Here is a 19865-nt window from a genome sequence, read left to right as displayed (position 1 = left end):
CAGTACTGAGTCAATGTGCAGGGCTATGAGGTAATAACATGGCTATATACAGGGAGTACCAGTACTGAGTCAATGTGTAGGGGTATGAGGTAATAACATGGCTATATACAGGGAGTACCAGTACCGAGTCAATGTGCAGGATAGATAATAGGCAGTAGCAGCATGTGGTGAATGTGAATGTGTGTGTGTGTGTGTGTGTGTGTGTGTGTGTGTGTGTGTGTGTGTGTGTGTGTGTGTGTGTGTGTGTGTGGGTGTGTGTGTGTGGTGTGTGTGTGTGTGTGTGAGCATGTGGGTAGAGTCCAGTGTGTGTGTGTGTGTGTGTGTGTGTGTGTGTGTGTGTGTGTGTGTGTGTGTGTGTGTGTGTGTGTGTGTGTGTGTGGCATCAGTATGCATGAACTAACATGTTTTGTGTGTGTGGGCGTATAGTATGTGTGAGCATGTGGGTAGAGTCCAGTGTGTGTGTTGGGGTGTCAGTGTAAGTATGTGTGAGCATGTGGGTAGAGTCCAGTGTGTGTGTGCATAGAGTCAGTGTAAGAGAGTTAGTGCAAAAAAGGGGCAATGCAGGTAGTCTGGGTAGCCATTTGATTAGCTATTCAGCAGTCTTGTTAAGCAGTCTTATGGTTTGGGGGTAGAAGCTGTTCACTGTCTTGTGGGTTCCACACTTGGTGCACTGGTAACGCTTGCCGTGCGGAAGCAGAGGGAAGAGTCTATGACTTGGGTGGCTGGAGTCTTTTAACATTCTTAGGGCCTTCCTCTGACACCGCCTGGTATAGAGGTCCTGGGTGGCAGGGAGCTCAGCCCCAGTGATGTACTGGGCCGTACCCACTATCCTCTGTAGTGCCTTGCAGCTGCCGTACCAAGCGGTGATGCAGCCAGTCAAGATGCTCTCAATGGTGCAGCTGTACAACTTTTTGAGGATCTGAAGACCCATGCTGAATCTTTTCAGCCTCCTGAGGGGGAAAAGGCTCTGCCGTGCCCTCTTCACAACTACGTTGGGTGTGTGTGGACTTGTTAATTCCTTAGTGATGTGGACACCGAGGAATTTGAAGCTCCCAACCCACTCCACTACAGCCCCGTCGATGTGGATGGGGGCGTGTTAACACCCATGTTTCCTGTAGTCCACGATCAGCTCCTTTGTCTTGCTGATGTTGAGGGTGTCACGAATCCCGCTTCCTGAGTCTGGGTTTGCCTGTGTTGTCTGTCCTGGAGTGTGTTTCAGGTGTCCTGGAACGCACCCTGTCTGGTTGCCGGGCGAATTAGCTCATTGGGAGATTGATTTCACCCGCACCTGTTTCCCGTCAGTAATCTGCACACCTGTCCTGATCATCATCTCTACCCTTCAAAAGCTCTGACCTGACTTCCATTCCCTGCCGGATCGTTAGCCATGACCACCATTCTCCCGGAACCCATCAACCATCCCTGTCTGCTCGTCGCTAGTGTTTTTTCCTATCCTTTGGATCTGCTCATCCACTCCCATCAACCCACCTCCGCTGTCCGCTCCGCCACCCGGAACTATCTACCTCCACGTTCTCATCATTTAAATAAATTCTCACCATCTTCATACTCACCTTGTCCTGGTCTGCTTCTGGGTCCGATTTTTGTAAAGCGTGACAGAGGGAGAGGTTGTTGTCCTATCAGCACACTGCCAGGTCTCCCTCGGACCTCTTCCTCGTCAGTGATCCGTCCTACCACCTTCACGTCGTCAGCAAACTTGGTTATGGTGTTCACCCACGCAGTCGTACAGTACAGCAGTGGACTAAGCACCACCCCTGAGGGCCCCTGTGTTGATGGTGGATGTGCTGTTGCCTACCCTCACCAGCTGGGGGCGGCCCGTCAGGAAGTCCAGGATCCAGTTGCAGAGGGAAGTGTTTAGTCCCAGGGTCCTGAGCTTAGTGATGAGTTTGGATGGCACTATGGTGTTGAATGCGGAGCTGTAGTCAATGAACAGCATTCTCACATAGGTATTCAATTTGTCTATGTGGGTGAGGGCAGTGTGGAGTGCAGTTGAGATTGTGTCATCTGTGGATCTGTTGGGGCGTTATGTAAATTGGAGTGGGTCCAGGATGTCTGAGATGTTGGAACAGCCTTGCCATAGCAACAGCCTTGGAACCAACAACTCTAGCCAATCAGGGCCCATCTGTCATTGACAACAGCCTCTCAGCTCAGCAACACCAGACATGGACAGACCATCTGCAAGACACTCCAGAGAGGGCACGCCAGCACAGACCATCACAGACCATCACAGACCATCTGCCCATCTACGTCAGCCCCAGACATCTCTGGCTCATTTAAAAAACGTATACAAATTGTACTATAGGCCTATTGGTTTTGAACAACAGTGTTTCGTATAAGTGGTATGACTGGATTCAAGAGGAACAGGTTGTGGCAGTTTGTCACGTAAACAACCACAAAACTATGGTAATGGAACTTCAGTGTGACTGAGCGCATCAGCTGAGGGAGTTGGACCCAGCACGGCCCTGTCAGAGCTAAACTAACGCCAAGTCACAGCTTCCGCCGTCCGGCTGATCACACATAATCTTGACCTGTCATCATCGTTACACCCCATCACTCAGACATGAGCTAATCAGACACCATGCTGTTCTGCCTGTCTGTCTGTTTACAGCTAAAACACCAAGTGTCTCTTACATGTTTCAAGAGGAACAAATTGACGACACTACGTGCAAGTTTGTCGGCATGTCAACATACTACCGTAATGCACAATCACACAACTGACTGCATCAGCTGCATTCAGAGGGAATTGGATCCAACACGGCCCTGTCAGCACTAGGCTAGCTAGACTAACACCAAGTCACAACGTCCGGCTGATCTGAACCTGTCATCATCACTATGCCCCATCACTCATCTTAGAACAAATCATCATCCTGTCTGTCTGTCTGTCTGTCTGTCTGTCTGTCTGACGGCCCGTCTCTGTAGCCGATACACGAACATGACAGCCAGTCATATAAATTGAGAATCATATAGGGTCTACTCTGGGGCTGTGTGATCATGTATGGTCTGGTCATGCCAACAGGTCTTGTATACATTAAAACAAGGCAGTTTATGGTCCGGTGCCACATTTTTCCCCAATGTAACCCTAAGCCTCCGTATCAGCCACCCAAGCACTAGATTTAAGTGACTACACCAGGCCTGGGTTCAAATACTATTTGCTTTATTTCAAATACTTTAGCTGTGCTTTTCTGAGCTTGCCTGGCACAACTGAACTAATGGTGTAGACCCAAAAGTGCAAACTTCTCCCATCTGTCACTCCAGGAAGACATAATCAAACGCTCAGATTATTTTCAAGGAAACAAGTACTACTTGAACCAAGGTCTCTACTACAGTGTACTTCTGCCTGTGTGATTCTATGATATCACATGTTTCTTCTCTGCCTGCCACTACTGGGCAAACTGTCGGCTGGTTGCAACAACACTGACGTGCAATCAGACTGAAGCCCTGTGCCAAGAAGTGGGGAGCGCAGTAAATTACCAGCTGACGAAAGAATGGAAAAAGGTGTGTTTTGGGTTTCTTCCCTGGGACCGTCGGGAGGCTAGAATGGAGGGATGAAGGGAGAGAGGCATATAGAAAAAGCTGTCCAGCTTTTCCCTGCTGTTCCGTGGATGCAGCCTGGGATACAGAGCTAATGGATTCTCCCCGGCAATGAAACAGTATTCAGGCTGAGGTCCAGAGCAAGGAGGGAGAGTGGAAGGGAGGGAGTCACCTGAGATGTTTCCCACAGTACTGGCCTGGAGATTAGGAAGGAAGGAAGGGATGGAGGGAGCCACCTGAGATGTGTCCCACAGTACTGGCCTGGAGATTAGGAAGGAAGGAAGGGATGGAGGGAGCCACCTGAGATGTGTCCCACAGTACTGGCCTGGAGATTAGGAAGGAAGGAAGGGATGGAGGGAGTCACCTGAGATGTTTCCCACAGTACTGGCCTGGAGATTAGGAAGGAAGGAAGGGATGGAGGGAGGAGGGGTGGAGAGATAGAGAGGGAAGAGAGTGAATGGTAGGGGTGGGGTGGGATGGAAAGGGGAAGAAAGGAGAAATGGGTGAAGGGGAAAGATGGATAGAGGGATAGAGAAAGAGGTGGAGAAGGAAAGAGAGAGGAAGAGAGAAGAGATGGGGTGAAGGGGAGGGATGGAGGGATTCATAAATCTCTCTCTCTCTGGCAAGCGGTACCGGAGCGCCAAGTCTAGGACCAAAAGGCTCCTTAACAGTTTCTACCCCCAAGCCAAAAGACTACTGAACAGCTCATCAAATGGCCACTGGACTATTTACACATTGACACCCCCCCTCCATTTGTTTTTACACTGCTGCTACTCGCTGTTTATTATCTATGCATAGTCACTCTACCCCTACCTACATGTACAAATTACCTTGACTAACCTGTACCCCCCCCCACATTGACTTGGTACTGGTACCCCCTGTACATAGCCTCGTTATTGTTATTTTATTGTGTTACTTTTTATAATTTTTTACTTTAGTTTATTTGGTAAATGTTTTCTTAACTCTTCTTCAACTGCATCGTTGGTTAAGGGCTTGTAAGTAAACATTTCACAGTAAGGTCTACACTTGTTGTATTCGGCGCACGTGACAAATAAAGTTTGATTTGATTTGTTGCTGCTGTTTTGTGTTTGTCAAACCCCACAGCCTCAGACCCTCTCTCATAGCCGTGGCGAATCGTGTCGTTCCGAGTAACCCAATTCCAACCCCGCACCCCACCAAAACTTCAACACACTTTAGATTACTGTCTGACATCCACACTGCCTGCCTTTTTTGGGGGGGGGGGGGTTGCCATGGCGATCGACAACAACAGTGTACACACACGCACAGGACAGGGCCTGCAGTCAATTTTCCCTCCGGCATGCCCCCCTCTCTCTCCGTAGCCCTCGCCCCTCTGCCCAGTGTCTGCCTGCCCCCCTCTCTCTCCGTAGCCCTCGCCCCTCTGCCCAGTGTCTGCCTGCCCCCCTCTCTCTCCGTAGCCCTCGCCCCTCTGCCCAGTGTCTGCCTGCCCCCCTCTCTCTCCGTAGCCCTCGCCCCTCTGCCCAGTGTCTGCCTGCCCCCCTCTCTCTCCGTAGCCCTCGCCCCTCTGCCCAGTGTCTGCCTGCCCCCCTCTCTCTCCGTACCCCTCGCCCCTCTGCCCAGTGTCTGCCTGCCCCCCTCTCTCTCCGTACCCCTCGCCCCTCTGCCCAGTGTCTGCCTGCCCCCCTCTCTCTCCGTACCCCTCGCCCCTCTGCCCAGTGTCTGCCTGCCCCTCTTCTCGCCTGGCTGGTCTCACAACTTCTGACCTGTTTCAACCCAGCAGCACTGCAGACAACACTGGCCCACTGTGGCCACACGGGAAAACTGCTCAACGACAACAAAAGGCATCTTTATGATTAGCTCACACACACAATGTCGCTCTCTCACTTAGTCACTCAGTCACTCATGTTTTTTTAACTAGGATGAAGTCATCCCTAGACACTGATCTTGGGTCAGTTGGATTATGATTTGTGGTTCTTACCTTCTTTCGTTGTCGTCGAGGTGAGCAAACAGCACGTTCTTGGAGATGGCCTTGGCCAGAGCAGTCATGGTCTTGTAGTCCTTAGGAATCACCTGAGGGACAACATAACAAACATCATGGTCTTGTAGTCCTTAGGAATCACCTGAGGGACAACATAACAAACATCATGGTCTTGTAGTCCTTAGGAATCACCTGAGGGACAACATAACAAACATCATGGTCTTGTAGTCCTTAGGAATCACCTGAGGGACAACATAGTAAACATCATGGTCTTGTAGTCCTTAGGAATCACCTGAGGGACAACATAGTAAACATCATGGTCTTGTAGTCCTTAGGAATCACCTGAGGGACAACATAACAAACATCATGGTCTTGTAGTCCTTAGGAATCACCTGAGGGACAACATAGTAAACATCATGGTCTTGTAGTCCTTAGGAATCACCTGAGGGACAACATAACAAACATCATGGTCTCTCAAACAGGAACCAGACTACAGCACCTCCATCACAGACAATGGAATTGATGGGCATCAATACAATTGATTGAATTCCATTTAATACTGTACCCATTGTCTTTCCTATTTGTCATGCCATGTCTACATGATTAAAACGTTTTTTTTTAAACTTCCCCAAAAAGCATTTATTGAAAAGAAAAGAAAACACTAGAGCTATACACATGAAGCCAGGCACATGCACATGAAGCCAGGCACATGCACATGAAGCCAGGCACATGCACATGAAGCCAGGCACATGCACATGAATCCAGGCACATGCACATAAATCAAAAGAGCTCAATGCACAGATATAAGCACATTACAGTACATTTAAATAAACCCTCCTGTCTGTACATAATTGAACGCAACCCATCTGTTTGACTCAGATCAGTGTACGTGTGTGTGTGCGGCTGTGTGCCTATGTGTGTGTGTGTGTGTGTGTGCATGCGTGTGCAGCCCATCCCTGTGAGTTCACGAGGCCCTGTGCTCATTCATAAAACATGCATTTTCATGTCCATGTCTGAACCAAAGGACTGTTTGAGGGAATGATGCGGGCCAGCCACATTTCCTCAGAGCCCACTACAAAGACTACTGCCTCTGTATTTAAGGAAAGACATTCTAGGGAGAAAAACTTAGAGCTCTGAGCTCTGCAGATGTGTTACTGTGGGGAGAAGAGAGAGGGAGAGAGAGAGAGAGAGAGAGAGAGAGAGAGAGAGAGAGAGAGAGAGAGAGAGAGAGAGAGAGAGAGAGAGAGAGAGAGAGAGAGAGAGAGAGAGAGAGAGAGAGAGAGAGAGAGAGAGAGAGAGAGAGGGAGCGAGAGGGAGAGGGAGAGAGATTGAAAGGGAGAGGAAGAGGAAGAGAGAGGGAGAGAACTATAGCAAGACAGAATCAAAGAGATGCCAGTGGGAGAAAGACGGAGATAGTACTGTAAGAAAGAAAGCGTCCGTGCTCTGAGGGAAGCAGCAGTCTGTAGGCTGTAATTAACTTAAAGCAACAGATGGCTCAACATGAAGAGAACCACAGCTACAACAGCAGCAGACTGGCTGAAACATTCATGAGGCCACTGCAGTACACTACCAACATCAACCCTCTGTAGTCTCTATCAACCATCTGGAATGCTGGAAATAGACCCTTTGCTCCAAAGAGACATGCTATACTCTTCATGGATCGAGGGGTAGAGAGAGGGGGTTACTAGAGTCTTTATGGATAGAGGTGTAGAGAGAGGGGGTACTAGAGACTTTATGGATAGAGGTGTAGAGAGAGGGGGTACTAGAGTCTTTATGGATAGAGGTGTAGAGAGAGGGGGTACTAGCGTCTTTATGGATAGAGGTATAGAGAGAGGGTTACTAGAGTCTTTATGGATAGAGGTGTAGAGAGAGGGGGTACTAGAGTCTTTATGGATAGAGGTGTAGAGAGAGGGGTTACTAGAGTCTTTATGGATAGAGGTGTAGAGAGAGGGTTACTAGAGTCTTGATGGATAGAGGGGTAGAGAGGGTTACTAGAGTCTTTATGGATAGAGGTGTAGAGAGAGGGTTACTAGAGTCTTCATGGATAGAGGTGTAGAGAGAGGGTTACTAGAGTCTTTATGGATCGAGGGGTAGAGAGAGGGGTTACTAGAGTCTTTATGGATCGAGGGGTAGAGAGAGGGGTTACTAGAGTCTTTATGGATAGAGGGGTAGAGAGAGGGTTACTAGAGTCTTATGGATAGAGGTGTAGAGAGGGTTACTAGAGTCTTTATGGATAGAGGTGTAGAGAGAGGGGGTACTAGAGTCTTTATGGATAGAGGTGTAGAGAGATGGGGTACTAGAGTCTTTATGGATAGAGGTGTAGAGAGAGGGGGTACTAGAGTCTTTATGGATAGAGGTGTAGAGAGAGGGGGTACTAGAGTCTTTATGGATAGAGGTGTAGAGAGAGGGGGTACTAGAGGCTTTATGGATAGAGGTGTAGAGAGAGGGGGTACTAGAGGCTTTATGGATAGAGGTGTAGAGAGAGGGTTACTAGAGTCTTTATGGATAGAGGTGTAGAGAGAGGGGTTACTAGAGTCTTTATGGATAGAGGTGTAGAGAGAGGGTTACTAGAGTCTTTATGGATAGAGGTGTAGAGAGAGGGGGTACTAGAGTCTTTATGGATAGAGGGGTAGAGAGAGGGTTACTAGACTCTTTATGGATAGAGGGGTAGAGAGAGGGGGTACTAGAGTCTTCATGGATAGAGGTGTAGAGAGGGGGTTACTAGAGTCTTCATGGATCGAGGGGTGGAGAGAGGGGGTACTAGAGTCTTTATGGATAGAGGGGTAGAGAGGGGGTACTAGAGTCTTTATGGATAGAGGTGTAGAGAGAGGGGTTACTAGTCTTTATGGATCGAGGGGTGGAGAGAGGGTTACTAGAGTCTTCATGGATCGAGGGGTAGAGAGAGGGTACTAGAGTCTTTAGGGCTGGGAGTAGTGAGAGTTGGGGGGGATAGTGCTTACAGACAGGGCCTACTAGCCACTTTAAAGCTGGGAGGGTATAGACACAGAGAGGGTTTACTGTCTACTGTCTAGCCTCTTTACGAATGGCAGCGGATGGGAACATCGAAAGGGTCGAACCTCTTTAAGGCTGAAAGTAGATAGACAGAGAGTGTCTGCAGTCTAGCCTGTTAGTCTACAAATGGGAGAGGAAGGGTAGAAACGGTATCTAGTCTGTTGAAGGGAGTGGGAGAGGAAGGGTAGAAACGGTATCTAGTCTGTTGAAGGGAGTGGGAGAGGAAGGGTAGAAACGGTATCTAGTCTGTTGAAGGGAGTGGGAGAGGAAGGGTAGAAACAGTATCTAGTCTGTTGAAGGGAGTGGGAGAGGAAGGGTAGAAACGGTATCTAGTCTGTTGAAGGGAGTGGGAGAGGAAGGGTAGAAACGGTATCTAGTCTGTTGAAGAGCGTGGGAGAGGAAGGGTAGAAACGGTATCTAGTCTGTTGAAGGGAGGGGGAGAGGAAGGGTAGAAACGGTATCTAGTCTGTTGAAGAGAGTGAGAGAGGAAGGGTAGAAACGGTATCTAGTCGGTTGAAGGGAGTGGGAGAGGAAGGGTAGAAACGGTATCTAGTCTGTTGAAGGGAGTGGGAGAGGAAGGGTAGAAACGGTATCTAGTCTGTTGAAGGGAGTGGGAGAGGAAGGGTAGAAACGGTATCTAGTCTGTTGAAGGGAGGGGGAGAGGAAGGGTAGAAACGGTATCTAGTCTGTTGAAGGGAGGGGGAGAGGAAGGGTAGAAACGGTATCTAGTCTGTTGAAGGGAGGGGGAGAGGAAGGGTAGAAACGGTATCTAGTCTGTTGAAGGGAGTGGGAGAGGAAGGGTAGAAACGGTATCTAGTCTGTTGAAGGGAGTGGGAGAGGAAGGGTAGAAACGGTATCTAGTCTGTTGAAGGGAGTGGGAGAGGAAGGGTAGAAACGGTATCTAGTCTGTTGAAGGGAGTGGGAGAGGAAGGGTAGAAACGGTATCTAGTCTGTTGAAGGGAGTGGGAGAGGAAGGGTAGAAACGGTATCTAGTCTGTTGAAGGGAGTGGGAGAGGAAGGGTAGAAACGGTATCTAGTCTGTTGAAGGGAGTGGGAGAGGAAGGGTAGAAACGGTATCTAGTCTGTTGAAGGGAGTGGGAGAGGAAGGGTAGAAACGGTATCTAGTCTGTTGAAGGGAGTGGGAGAGGAAGGGGATGGCAGAGAGCTGGGAGCTGAGACCCAGATTACACAGAGCTCCTCCTGACGCCACTCAGCCAAAACCAAGTTCCCACAGTGCCAAGCCCAGACACAAACACACACACATAAAGACAGACAGACAGACAGACAAACACACACACACACACACACACACACACACACACACACACACACACACACCACACTGAGCCATAAGAGAGGGATTCATTTAATATGCTTAGTTGTTCGTCTGGGAAATGTGAATGAAACATCAACTAAGATATTAAACCACTTTATCTTCTGACTGAGGGTTATTTCAGTCCATTGCCGTATGTAGAGCCTGTGTTGTTATCAGTCTGGCACCATGTCATCCAGGACTGTCTCGATACTAGACCTGGGTTTAAATACTATTTGATATCTTTCAAATGCTTCGAGCGTTTGCTTAGCCTGTGTCAGGTGGGTGGGGTTTGTAATTTTTAGACTTTTCTATTGGATTTATGGCAACAGGCAAGCTCAAACAAGCATAGATATAGTATTTGAAATTATTTTACATAGTTTTGTAACCCAGGTCTGCTAGCTACATGTCATTACCGCTGGGAAAGGCAACAGCTGTTTACTGAAGAACCCAGCCTTCAATCAATTTGTTAAACCCCTCATTTCATTCAAATCTGCTTCCATAACTCTGAATTATGTGTGACACTTGTCCGTCATGCTTGTAGCTCAAGCTAAACAAAGGCATGTTTGTTATCGTCTGATGGGAATTTTAAGGACAACCTCGAAATGACAGATTTGTGTGTGTGCGTGTCTATCTCCCTGATTGTGTGTGTGTGTGTGTGTGTGTGTGTGTGTGTGTGTGTGTGTGTGTGTGTGTGTGTGCGTGTGTGTGTGTGTGTGTGTGTGTATCCCTGAAATAGCGTGAATCACTGACCTAAACATTTGCTAGTTTATTGGTTTATCATCCATGATCGGAGCCTGGCAGATACCTGCTGCTAAGACTGACAGATACCTGCTGCTAAGACTGACAGATACCTGCTGCTAAGACTGACAGATACCTGCTGCTAAGACTGGCAGATACCTGCTGCTAAGACTGATAGATACCTGCTGCTAAGACTGACAGATACCTGCTGCTAAGACTGACAGATACCTGCTGCTAAGACTGACAGATACCTGCTGCTAAGACTGATAGATACCTGCTGCTAAGACTGGCAGATACCTGCTGCTAAGACTGACAGATACCTGCTGCTAAGACTGACAGATACCTGCTGCTAAGACTGATAGATACCTGCTGCTAAGACTGGCAGATACCTGCTGCTAAGACTGGCAGATACCTGCTGCTAAGACTGACAGATACCTGCTGCTAAGACTGACAGATACCTGCTGCTAAGACTGACAGATACCTGCTGCTAAGACTGATAGATACCTGCTGCTAAGACTGACAGATACCTGCTGCTAAGACTGATAGATACCTGCTGCTAAGACTGACAGATACCTGCTGCTAAGACTGACAGATACCTGCTGCTCAGACTGACAGATACCTGCTGCTAAGACTGATATATACCTGCTGCTAAGACTGACAGATACCTGCTGCTAAGACTGACAGATACCTGCTGCTAAGACTGGCAGATACCTGCTGCTAAGACTGGCAGATACCTGCTGCTAAGACTGATAGATACCCGCTGCTAAGACTGACAGATACCCGCTGCTAAGACTGACAGATACCCGCTGCTAAGACTGACAGATACCTGCTGCTAAGACTGGCAGATACCTGCTGCTAAGACTGATAGATACCTGCTGCTAAGACTGGCAGATACCTGCTGCTAAGACTGGCAGATACCTGCTGCTAAGACTGACAGATACCTGCTGATAAGACTGGCAGATACCTGCTGCTATTGCTGCTAATACTGACAGATACCAGCTGCTAAGACTGACATATACCTGCTGCTAAGACTGACAGATACCTGCTGTTAAGACTGACAGATACCTGCTGCTAAGACTGGCAGATACCTGCTGCTAAGACTGACAGATACCTGCTGCTAAGACTGACAGATACCTGCTGCTAAGACTGACAGATACCTGCTGCTAAGACTGACAGATACCTGCTGCTAAGACTGACATATACCTGCTGCTAAGACTGGCAGATACCTGCTGCTAAGACTGACAGATACCTGCTGCTAAGACTGGCAGATACCTGCTGCTAAGACTGACAGATACCTGCTGATAAGACTGGCAGATACCTGCTGCTATTGCTGCTAATACTGACAGATACCTGCTGCTAAGACTGACATATACCTGCTGCTAAGACTGACAGATACCTGCTGCTAAGACTGGCAGATACCTGCTGCTAAGACTGACAGATACCTGCTGCTAAGACTGACAGATACCTGCTGCTAAGACTGACAGATACCTGCTGCTAAGACTGACATATACCTGCTGCTAAGACTGACAGATACCTGCTGATAAGACTGGCAGATACCTGCTGCTATTGCTGCTAATACTGACAGATACCTGCTGCTAAGACTGACATATACCTGCTGCTAAGACTGACAGATACCTGCTGTTAAGACTGACAGATACCTGCTGTTAAGACTGACAGATACCTGCTGCTAAGACTGACAGATACCTGCTGCTAAGACTGACAGATACCTGCTGCTAAGACTGACAGATACCTGCTGCTAAGACTGACAGATACCTGCTGCTAAGACTGATAGATACCCACTGCTAAGACTGGCAGAAACCCACTGCTAAGACTGGCAGAAACCTGCTGCTAAGACTGACAGATACCTGCTGCTAAGACTGATAGATACCTGCTGCTAAGACTGACAGATACCTGCTGCTAAGACTGACAGATACCTGCTGCTAAGACTGACAGATACCTGCTGCTAAGACTGACAGATACCTGCTGCTAAGACTGACATATACCTGCTGCTAAGACTGGCAGATACCTGCTGCTAAGACTGATAGATACCTGCTGCTAAGACTGGCAGATACCTGCTGCTAAGACTGGCAGATACCTGCTGCTATTGCTGCTAATACTGACAGATACCTGCTGCTAAGACTGACATATACCTGCTGCTAAGACTGACAGATACCTGCTGTTAAGACTGACATATACCTGCTGCTAAAACTGGCAGATACCTGCTGCTAAGACTGATAGATACCTGCTGCTAAGACTGACAGATACCTGCTGCTAAGACTGACAGATACCTGCTGATAAGACTGGCAGATACCTGCTGCTATTGCTGCTAATACTGACAGATACCTGCTGCTAAGACTGACATATACCTGCTGCTAAGACTGACAGATACCTGCTGTTAAGACTGACAGATACCTGTTGTTAAGACTGACAGATACCTGCTGCTAAGACTGGCAGATACCTGCTGCTAAGACTGACAGATACCTGCTGCTAAGACTGACAGATACCTGCTGCTAAGACTGACAGATACCTGCTGCTAAGACTGACAGATACCTGCTGCTAAGACTGACATATACCTGCTGCTAAGACTGGCAGATACCTGCTGCTAAGACTGGCAGATACCTGCTGCTAAGACTGATAGATACCTGCTGCTAAGACTGATAGATACCCACTGCTAAGACTGGCAGAAACCCACTGCTAAGACTGGCAGAAACCTGCTGCTAAGACTGGCAGATACCTGCTGCTAAGACTGGCAGATACCCGCTGCTAAGACTGGCAGATACCCGCTGCTAAGACTGACAGATACCTGCTGCTAAGACTGGCAGATACCTGCTGCTAAGACTGATAGATACCTGCTGCTAAGACTGGCAGATACCTGCTGCTAAGACTGGCAGATACCTGCTGCTATTGCTGCTAAGACTGACATATACCTGCTGCTAAGACTGACATATACCTGCTGCTAAGACTGACAGATACCTGCTGTAAACTATTGTAAAGTGGTTGTTCCACTGGATATCATAAGGTGAATGCACCAATTTGTAAGTCGCTCTGGATAAGAGCGTCTGCTAAATGACTTAAATGTAAATGTAAATGTTAAGACTGACAGATACCTGCTGCTAAGACTGGCAGATACCTGCTGCTAAGACTGACCGATACCTGCTGCTAAGACTGACAGATACCTGCTGCTAAGACTGACAGATACCTGCTGCTAAGACTGACCGATACCTGCTGCTAAGACTGACATATACCTGCTGCTAAGACTGACAGATACCTGCTGCTAAGACTGACAGATACCTGCTGCTAAGACTGACATATACCTGCTGCTAAGACTGGCAGATACCTGCTGCTAAGACTGATAGATACCCGCTGCTAAGACTGATAGATACCCACTGCTAAGACTGACAGATACCCGCTGCTAAGACTGACAGATACCTGCTGCTAAGACTGACATATACCTGCTGCTAAGACTGGCAGATACCTGCTGCTAAGACTGGCAGATACCTGCTGCTATTGCTGCTAATACTGACAGATACCTGCTGCTAATACTGACAGATACCTGCTGCTAAGACTGACATATACCTGCTGCTAAGACTGACAGATACCTGCTGTTAAGACTGACATATACCTGCTGCTAAGACTGGCAGATACCTGCTGCTAAGACTGACAGATACCTGCTGCTAAGACTGATAGATACCTGCTGCTAAGACTGACAGATACCTGCTGTTAAGACTGACATATACCTGCTGCTAAGACTGGCAGATACCTGCTGCTAAGACTGACAGATACCTGCTGCTAAGACTGACAGATACCTGCTGCTAAGACTGACAGATACCTGCTGCTAAGACTGACAGATACCTGCTGCTAAGACTGACAGATACCTGCTGCTAAGACTGACAGATACCTGCTGCGAAGACTGACAGATACCTGCTGCTAAGACTGACAGATACCTGCTGCTAAGACTGGCAGATACCTGCTGCTAAGACTGACAGATACCTGCTGCTAAGACTGACAGATACCTGCTGCTAAGACTGACATATACCTGCTGCTAAGACTGACATATACCTGCTGCTAAGACTGGCAGATACCTGCTGCTAAGACTGATAGATACCTGCTGCTAAGACTGATAGATACCTGCTGCTAAGACTGGCAGATACCTGCTGCTAAGACTGACATATACCTGCTGCTAAGACTGGCAGATACCTGCTGCTATTGCTGCTAATACTGACAGATACCTGCTGCTAATACTGACAGATACCTGCTGCTAAGACTGACAGATACCTGCTGCTAAGACTGACATATACCTGCTGCTAAGACTGACAGATACCTGCTGTTAAGACTGACATATACCTGCTGCTAAGACTGGCAGATACCTGCTGCTAAGACTGACAGATACCCGCTGCTAAGACTGACAGATACCCGCTGCTAAGACTGGCAGATACCTGCTGCTATTGCTGCTAATACTGATAGATACCTGCTGCTAAGACTGACATATACCTGCTGCTAAGACTGACAGATACCTGCTGTTAAGACTGGCAGATACCTGTTGCTAAGACTGTCAGATACCTGCTGCTAAGACTGGCAGGGGCAGGAGGGTGGAGACACACACATAAGCCACACTGCAGTGGCCTGCCAATTACAGCGAGCTGACGGGGGGTCAGGCCGATGGGGCAGGGTAAGGATAGGGGCAGGGTAAGGATAGGGGCAGGGTAAGGATAGGGGCAGGGTAAGGATAGGGGCAGGGGGAAGGCAGTGCAAGTAGGGCTTTACATTTAAAAAATGAATTGGTAGCACTGGTGCTCCTAACTTCTAAAAGTTTGGAGGACAACATAACATTCAGGCACCAACACCAGAATATATTATTTGATCAATATAGTCACTATTGGGCCTGTATGTATTTTAGCTACTTCTGTTTTGCTCTAGAAACTCATATGCAACCCTGTAAATATATGTGTTTAATATAAAAAGCTGAACATTTTATACAAATATCTGTCATTAAAATTACAAAGTAATTTTCTGCATTGTGTAAAAGCACAATTTTCCTTTTGAGATGACATAACTGCTAAATGACTCAAATGTAAATGTAATTGTATTGAAAATTGTATAATGTCTCTTAAAGAGCATTGTTTGATGACATGCCAGAGATCTGTCATTCATTCATCACTCTGATCATTGATCTCCTGAAGAAGTTCTCCCTTCACCTTTAGATCTGTGTCCCAACATGTTTGGATAACGCCTACTGGCAAACTTACCAGGTTGTTAGCTAGCTATGCTACAACAGTAGAGCGAAGCCTCATAATTACAACAATTATTATCTGGGTCATTTGTTTCTAGGCGCAGTGGTGCTCCCAAATTAAAATACCAGGTCGCACAGCAAAATATTTAGGAGCATATGCAACCAAAACGTTCACATTTTAGAGCCCTGAGTGCACGAGCCATCCACTACCATCTGGTTGGATTTGGTTGAGATTGTGTGAGTTAAGAGAGTTCTGTTAAGTCAACTTAATTAGTTTTTTTGAGAAGGGTTCTTTACTTCCCTAAATGTGTGTAGGTTTTTTGACAATGGCAAATATTTTCAACTGCAGTCCCAAAGGAGTATGTGTTACAACAATACCAATTAGCATTAGCCTAATCACCATACCAACCTTAATTTCACTTCTGCTGGATACAACATGTTTTTCATCCTTTCAGGCCCCTTACTCCTGTGTGTCGATAGTTTGAATATCTAGTCAAACTCTCCTCGTCAGATTGTGGACAATCAATGGTCAGCATATGGTCTGTCTGTGTGTTCAGTCTCTGTGGTCTATCTTTGGTCAGACATATGGTCTGTCTGTGTTCAGTCTCTGTGGTCTATCTTTGGTCAGACATATGGTCTGTCTGTGTGTTCAGTCTCTGTGGTCTATCTTTGGTCAGACATATGGTCTGTCTGTGTTCAGTTTCTGTGGTCTATCTTTGGTCAGACATATGGTCTGTCTGTGTGTTCAGTTTCTGTGGTCTATCTTTGGTCAGCATATGGTCTGTCTGTGTGTTCAGCCTCTGTGGTCTATCTTTGGTCAGACATATGGTCTGTCTGTGTGTTCAGTTTCTGTGGTCTATCTTTGGTCAGACATATGGTCTGTCTGTGTTCAGTCTCTGTGGTCTATCTTTGGTCAGACATATGGTCTGTCTGTGTTTCAGTCTCTGTGGTCTATCTTTGGTCAGACATATGGTCTGTCTGTGTGTTCAGTCTCTGTGGTCTATCTTTGGTCAGACATATGGTCTGTCTGTGTGTTCAGTTTCTGTGGTCTATCTTTGGTCAGCATATGGTCTGTCTGTGTGTTCAGTTTCTGTGGTCTATCTTTGGTCAGACATATGGTCTGTCTGTGTGTTCAGTCTCTGTGGTCTATCTTTGGTCAGACATATCGCAATATTTTGGGGGGGATGATATTATATCGATACTTTGATCACAAAAAAAGTATATATATAAAAAATGTTTTGCTAGGTAGCATTTGCTAGCGCTAGTCGGCTGTACCTGAACCAAAACTCAGGTATTTTTCTTCCTATAGCTTGTTCTTCATCTGCTTTTGAAATAGTGAACATGTTTTCAGCACTTTTATTTCCATGACTGATCAAAACTCATTTTCTCATGCCTCTCTGTCTCTCTGCCTCTCTCTGCCTCTCTCTGCCTCTCTCTGCCTCTCTCTGCCTCTCTCTGCCTCTCTCTGTCTCTCTCTGTCTCTCTCTGTCTCTCTCTGTCTCTCTCTGCCTCTCTCTGTCTCTCTCTGCCTCTCTCTGCCTCTCTCTGCCTCTCTCTGCCTCTCTCTGCCTCTCTCTGCCTCTCTCTGCCTCTCTCTGCCTCTCTCTGCCTCTCTCTGCCTCTCTCTGCCTCTCTCTGTCTCTCTCTGCCTCTCTCTGTCTCTCTCATGTCTCTCTCTCATGTCTCTCTCATGTCTCTCATGTCTCTCTCTCTGCCTCTCTCTGCCTCTCTCTGCCTCTCTCTGCCTCTCTCTGCCTCTCTCTGCCTCTCTCTGCCTCTCTCTGCCTCTCTCTGCCTCTCTGTCTAGAATGGAATAACTCATATATGGAATTCCTCAAATACTGAGGAATATTAAATCGAACATTAAATCGCAATAGAAAAATGCCCGTATCGAATCGCTATACATATAGAATCGTGAGAATCGCAATACATATCGTATCGGCACCTAAGTATCGTGAGAATATCGTATGGGGATGTTCCTGGCAATTCCCAGCCAACGTGTTACTATGGTTACTGAATGTTCCTGACTGTGTGAGTTGGTTTAAGTGTTTATCTCTGACCTTGCGGACGTAGCTGACGGCGTCCTCTTCAGTGTAGACTTCAGCACTGACCCCTCCCCGGCGACGGCGGGCCTTGACCACTGGGTTGGGCAGAGGGGGAGACACCTCGTCATCATGGCTGTCCGACTGAGAGTTGGACTTCTGGCGGGCCAGGATCTGCTGGGACTCTTCCTGTAGGGGGGAGAGAGAGGGAGAGAGAGAGGGAGAGAGGGAGAGAGAGGGAGAGAGAGGGAGAGAGAGATTAAGAATAAAAGTTTCAGTCCAGTGAAAGTGAAAGTTTACTCAAAACGTTACATTTAAAAACTTTTAGTATTTTGTTCATTAGTCCAATCCCATTGTTTTTGCATGTCAACAATACAAGTAAGCCACCAGGAAAAGCTAGTTAGGATGCAATAGTGTAGACAACCCAGTCTAACATTAGAGAGAAACTATGATCATATTTTAGTTGGACCTCACTGTTCCCACAACTTCCAGTCTGACAATAACAAACCAGGTAACAGAATAGAAAACCACGTCTGCAAAGAAGTTTCCACATTTCCTCAAAGATGGAAGTGAAACATGAGACTAATAGCTGTTAGCGAGCTGTGCTCTAACATAGGAGGAGAGTATGACAGGATTCATCTTGTATGTGCAGGGGAAAGGACAGATAACTGACAGCACTACACACACAGGGAGCCCCTTTGGAAACGCTAACGGAGGCAGAAAAAGACAAGAAGACATCTAAGAGAAGAGGGAGCAGGTTGGTAACCTCCAGCTGTTGTTTTACTGTTGTCTCAAGCTGCTGAATTAACAATGCACCAAAGCTCAATTAGGCACGCTAAAGATGAAACTGTCTGTCTGTCTGTCTGTCTGTCTGTCTGTCTGTCTGTCTGTCTGTCTGTCTGTCTGTCTGTCTGTCTGTCTGTCTGTCTGTCTGGTGGAGGGTGTGTGGGGCTGAGGTAGAAAAGTAATGTGTGTGTGTCAAAATATGTTTGTGTTGGTTTTAAGCCTGTGACTATGAATGTGTACACACTGTTTTGTGTGTGTGTGTGTGTGTGCCCGGGTTAGTAATTATAATCTGCGTCATTGTAATTAAGTGTGTTTTTATTTACACTTGGCTGTGGTTATGAGTGAACACACTTCACGAGGCGTGTGTTCCAACAGCACCTACGAACCACACAACACATTGTTTACACCTTTTTAATAGTCCGTTTTTATTCACAGTGTTCATGACTAATCTATTTCAATATAGGTTTGTGTATCTGTTTACAAGTTGGTTGTCCTCTCTTGTCTCCACTGTATCACCAGGACACATCTGTTTACAAGTTGGTTGTCCCCTCTTGTCTTCACTATATCACCAGGACACATCTGTTTACTAGTCGGTTGTCCTCTCTTGTCTTCACTGTATCACCAGGACACAACTGTTTACTAGTCGGTTGTCCCCTCTTGTCTTCACTGTATCACCAGGACACATCTGTTTACTAGTCGGTTGTCCTCTCTTGTCTTCACTGTATCACCAGGACACATCTGTTTACTAGTCGGTTGTCCTCTCTTGTCTTCACTGTATCACCAGGACACATCTGTTTACTAGTCGGTTGTCCTCTCTTGTCTTCACTGTATCACCAGGACACATCTGTTTACTAGTCGGTTGTCCTCTCTTGTCTCCACTGTATCACCAGGACACATCTGTTTACTAGTCGGTTGTCCTCTCTTGTCTTCACTGTATCACCAGGACACATCTGTTTACTAGTCGGTTGTCCTCTCTTGTCTTCACTGTATCACCAGGACACATCTGTTTACTAGTCGGTTGTCCTCTCTTGTCTTCACTGTATCACCAGGACACATCTGTTTACTAGTTGGTTGTCCTCTGGTTGTCCTCTCTAGTTGGTTGTCCTCACTCTCTTCACTGTACCACCAGATAGATTGCTGGGGCATGAAGGGGCAGTCTGCTGCTCTCCAGGAGCAGAGAAATCGCACGCACGCACGCACGCACGCACGCACGCACGCACGCACGCACGCACACACAGG

General features: G+C 47.2%; 1 protein-coding gene across 2 annotated transcripts in view; it reads right to left on the bottom strand.

Annotated features, from left to right (window-relative positions):
* The window catches only part of prkar1b (protein kinase, cAMP-dependent, regulatory, type I, beta), a 312635-nt gene that overhangs the window by 152522 nt on the left and 140248 nt on the right, over nt 1-19865 (bottom strand). For both annotated transcript variants that reach the window (XM_071394868.1, XM_071394869.1), the window contains 2 exons: nt 17859-18029; nt 5504-5595 (listed from right to left, as the gene is read on the bottom strand). In XM_071394868.1, the coding sequence (XP_071250969.1) occupies nt 5504-5595; nt 17859-18029 (263 nt within the window). The remainder of the gene's footprint in view (nt 1-5503; nt 5596-17858; nt 18030-19865) is intronic.

Source organism: Salvelinus alpinus, chromosome 1 (genome assembly GCF_045679555.1).
Source record: "Salvelinus alpinus chromosome 1, SLU_Salpinus.1, whole genome shotgun sequence".
Classification (NCBI taxonomy): Eukaryota; Metazoa; Chordata; class Actinopteri; order Salmoniformes; family Salmonidae; genus Salvelinus; species Salvelinus alpinus.
Note: the sequence above shows the minus strand (reverse complement) of the source record. Positions and strands in the feature narration are given on the sequence as shown.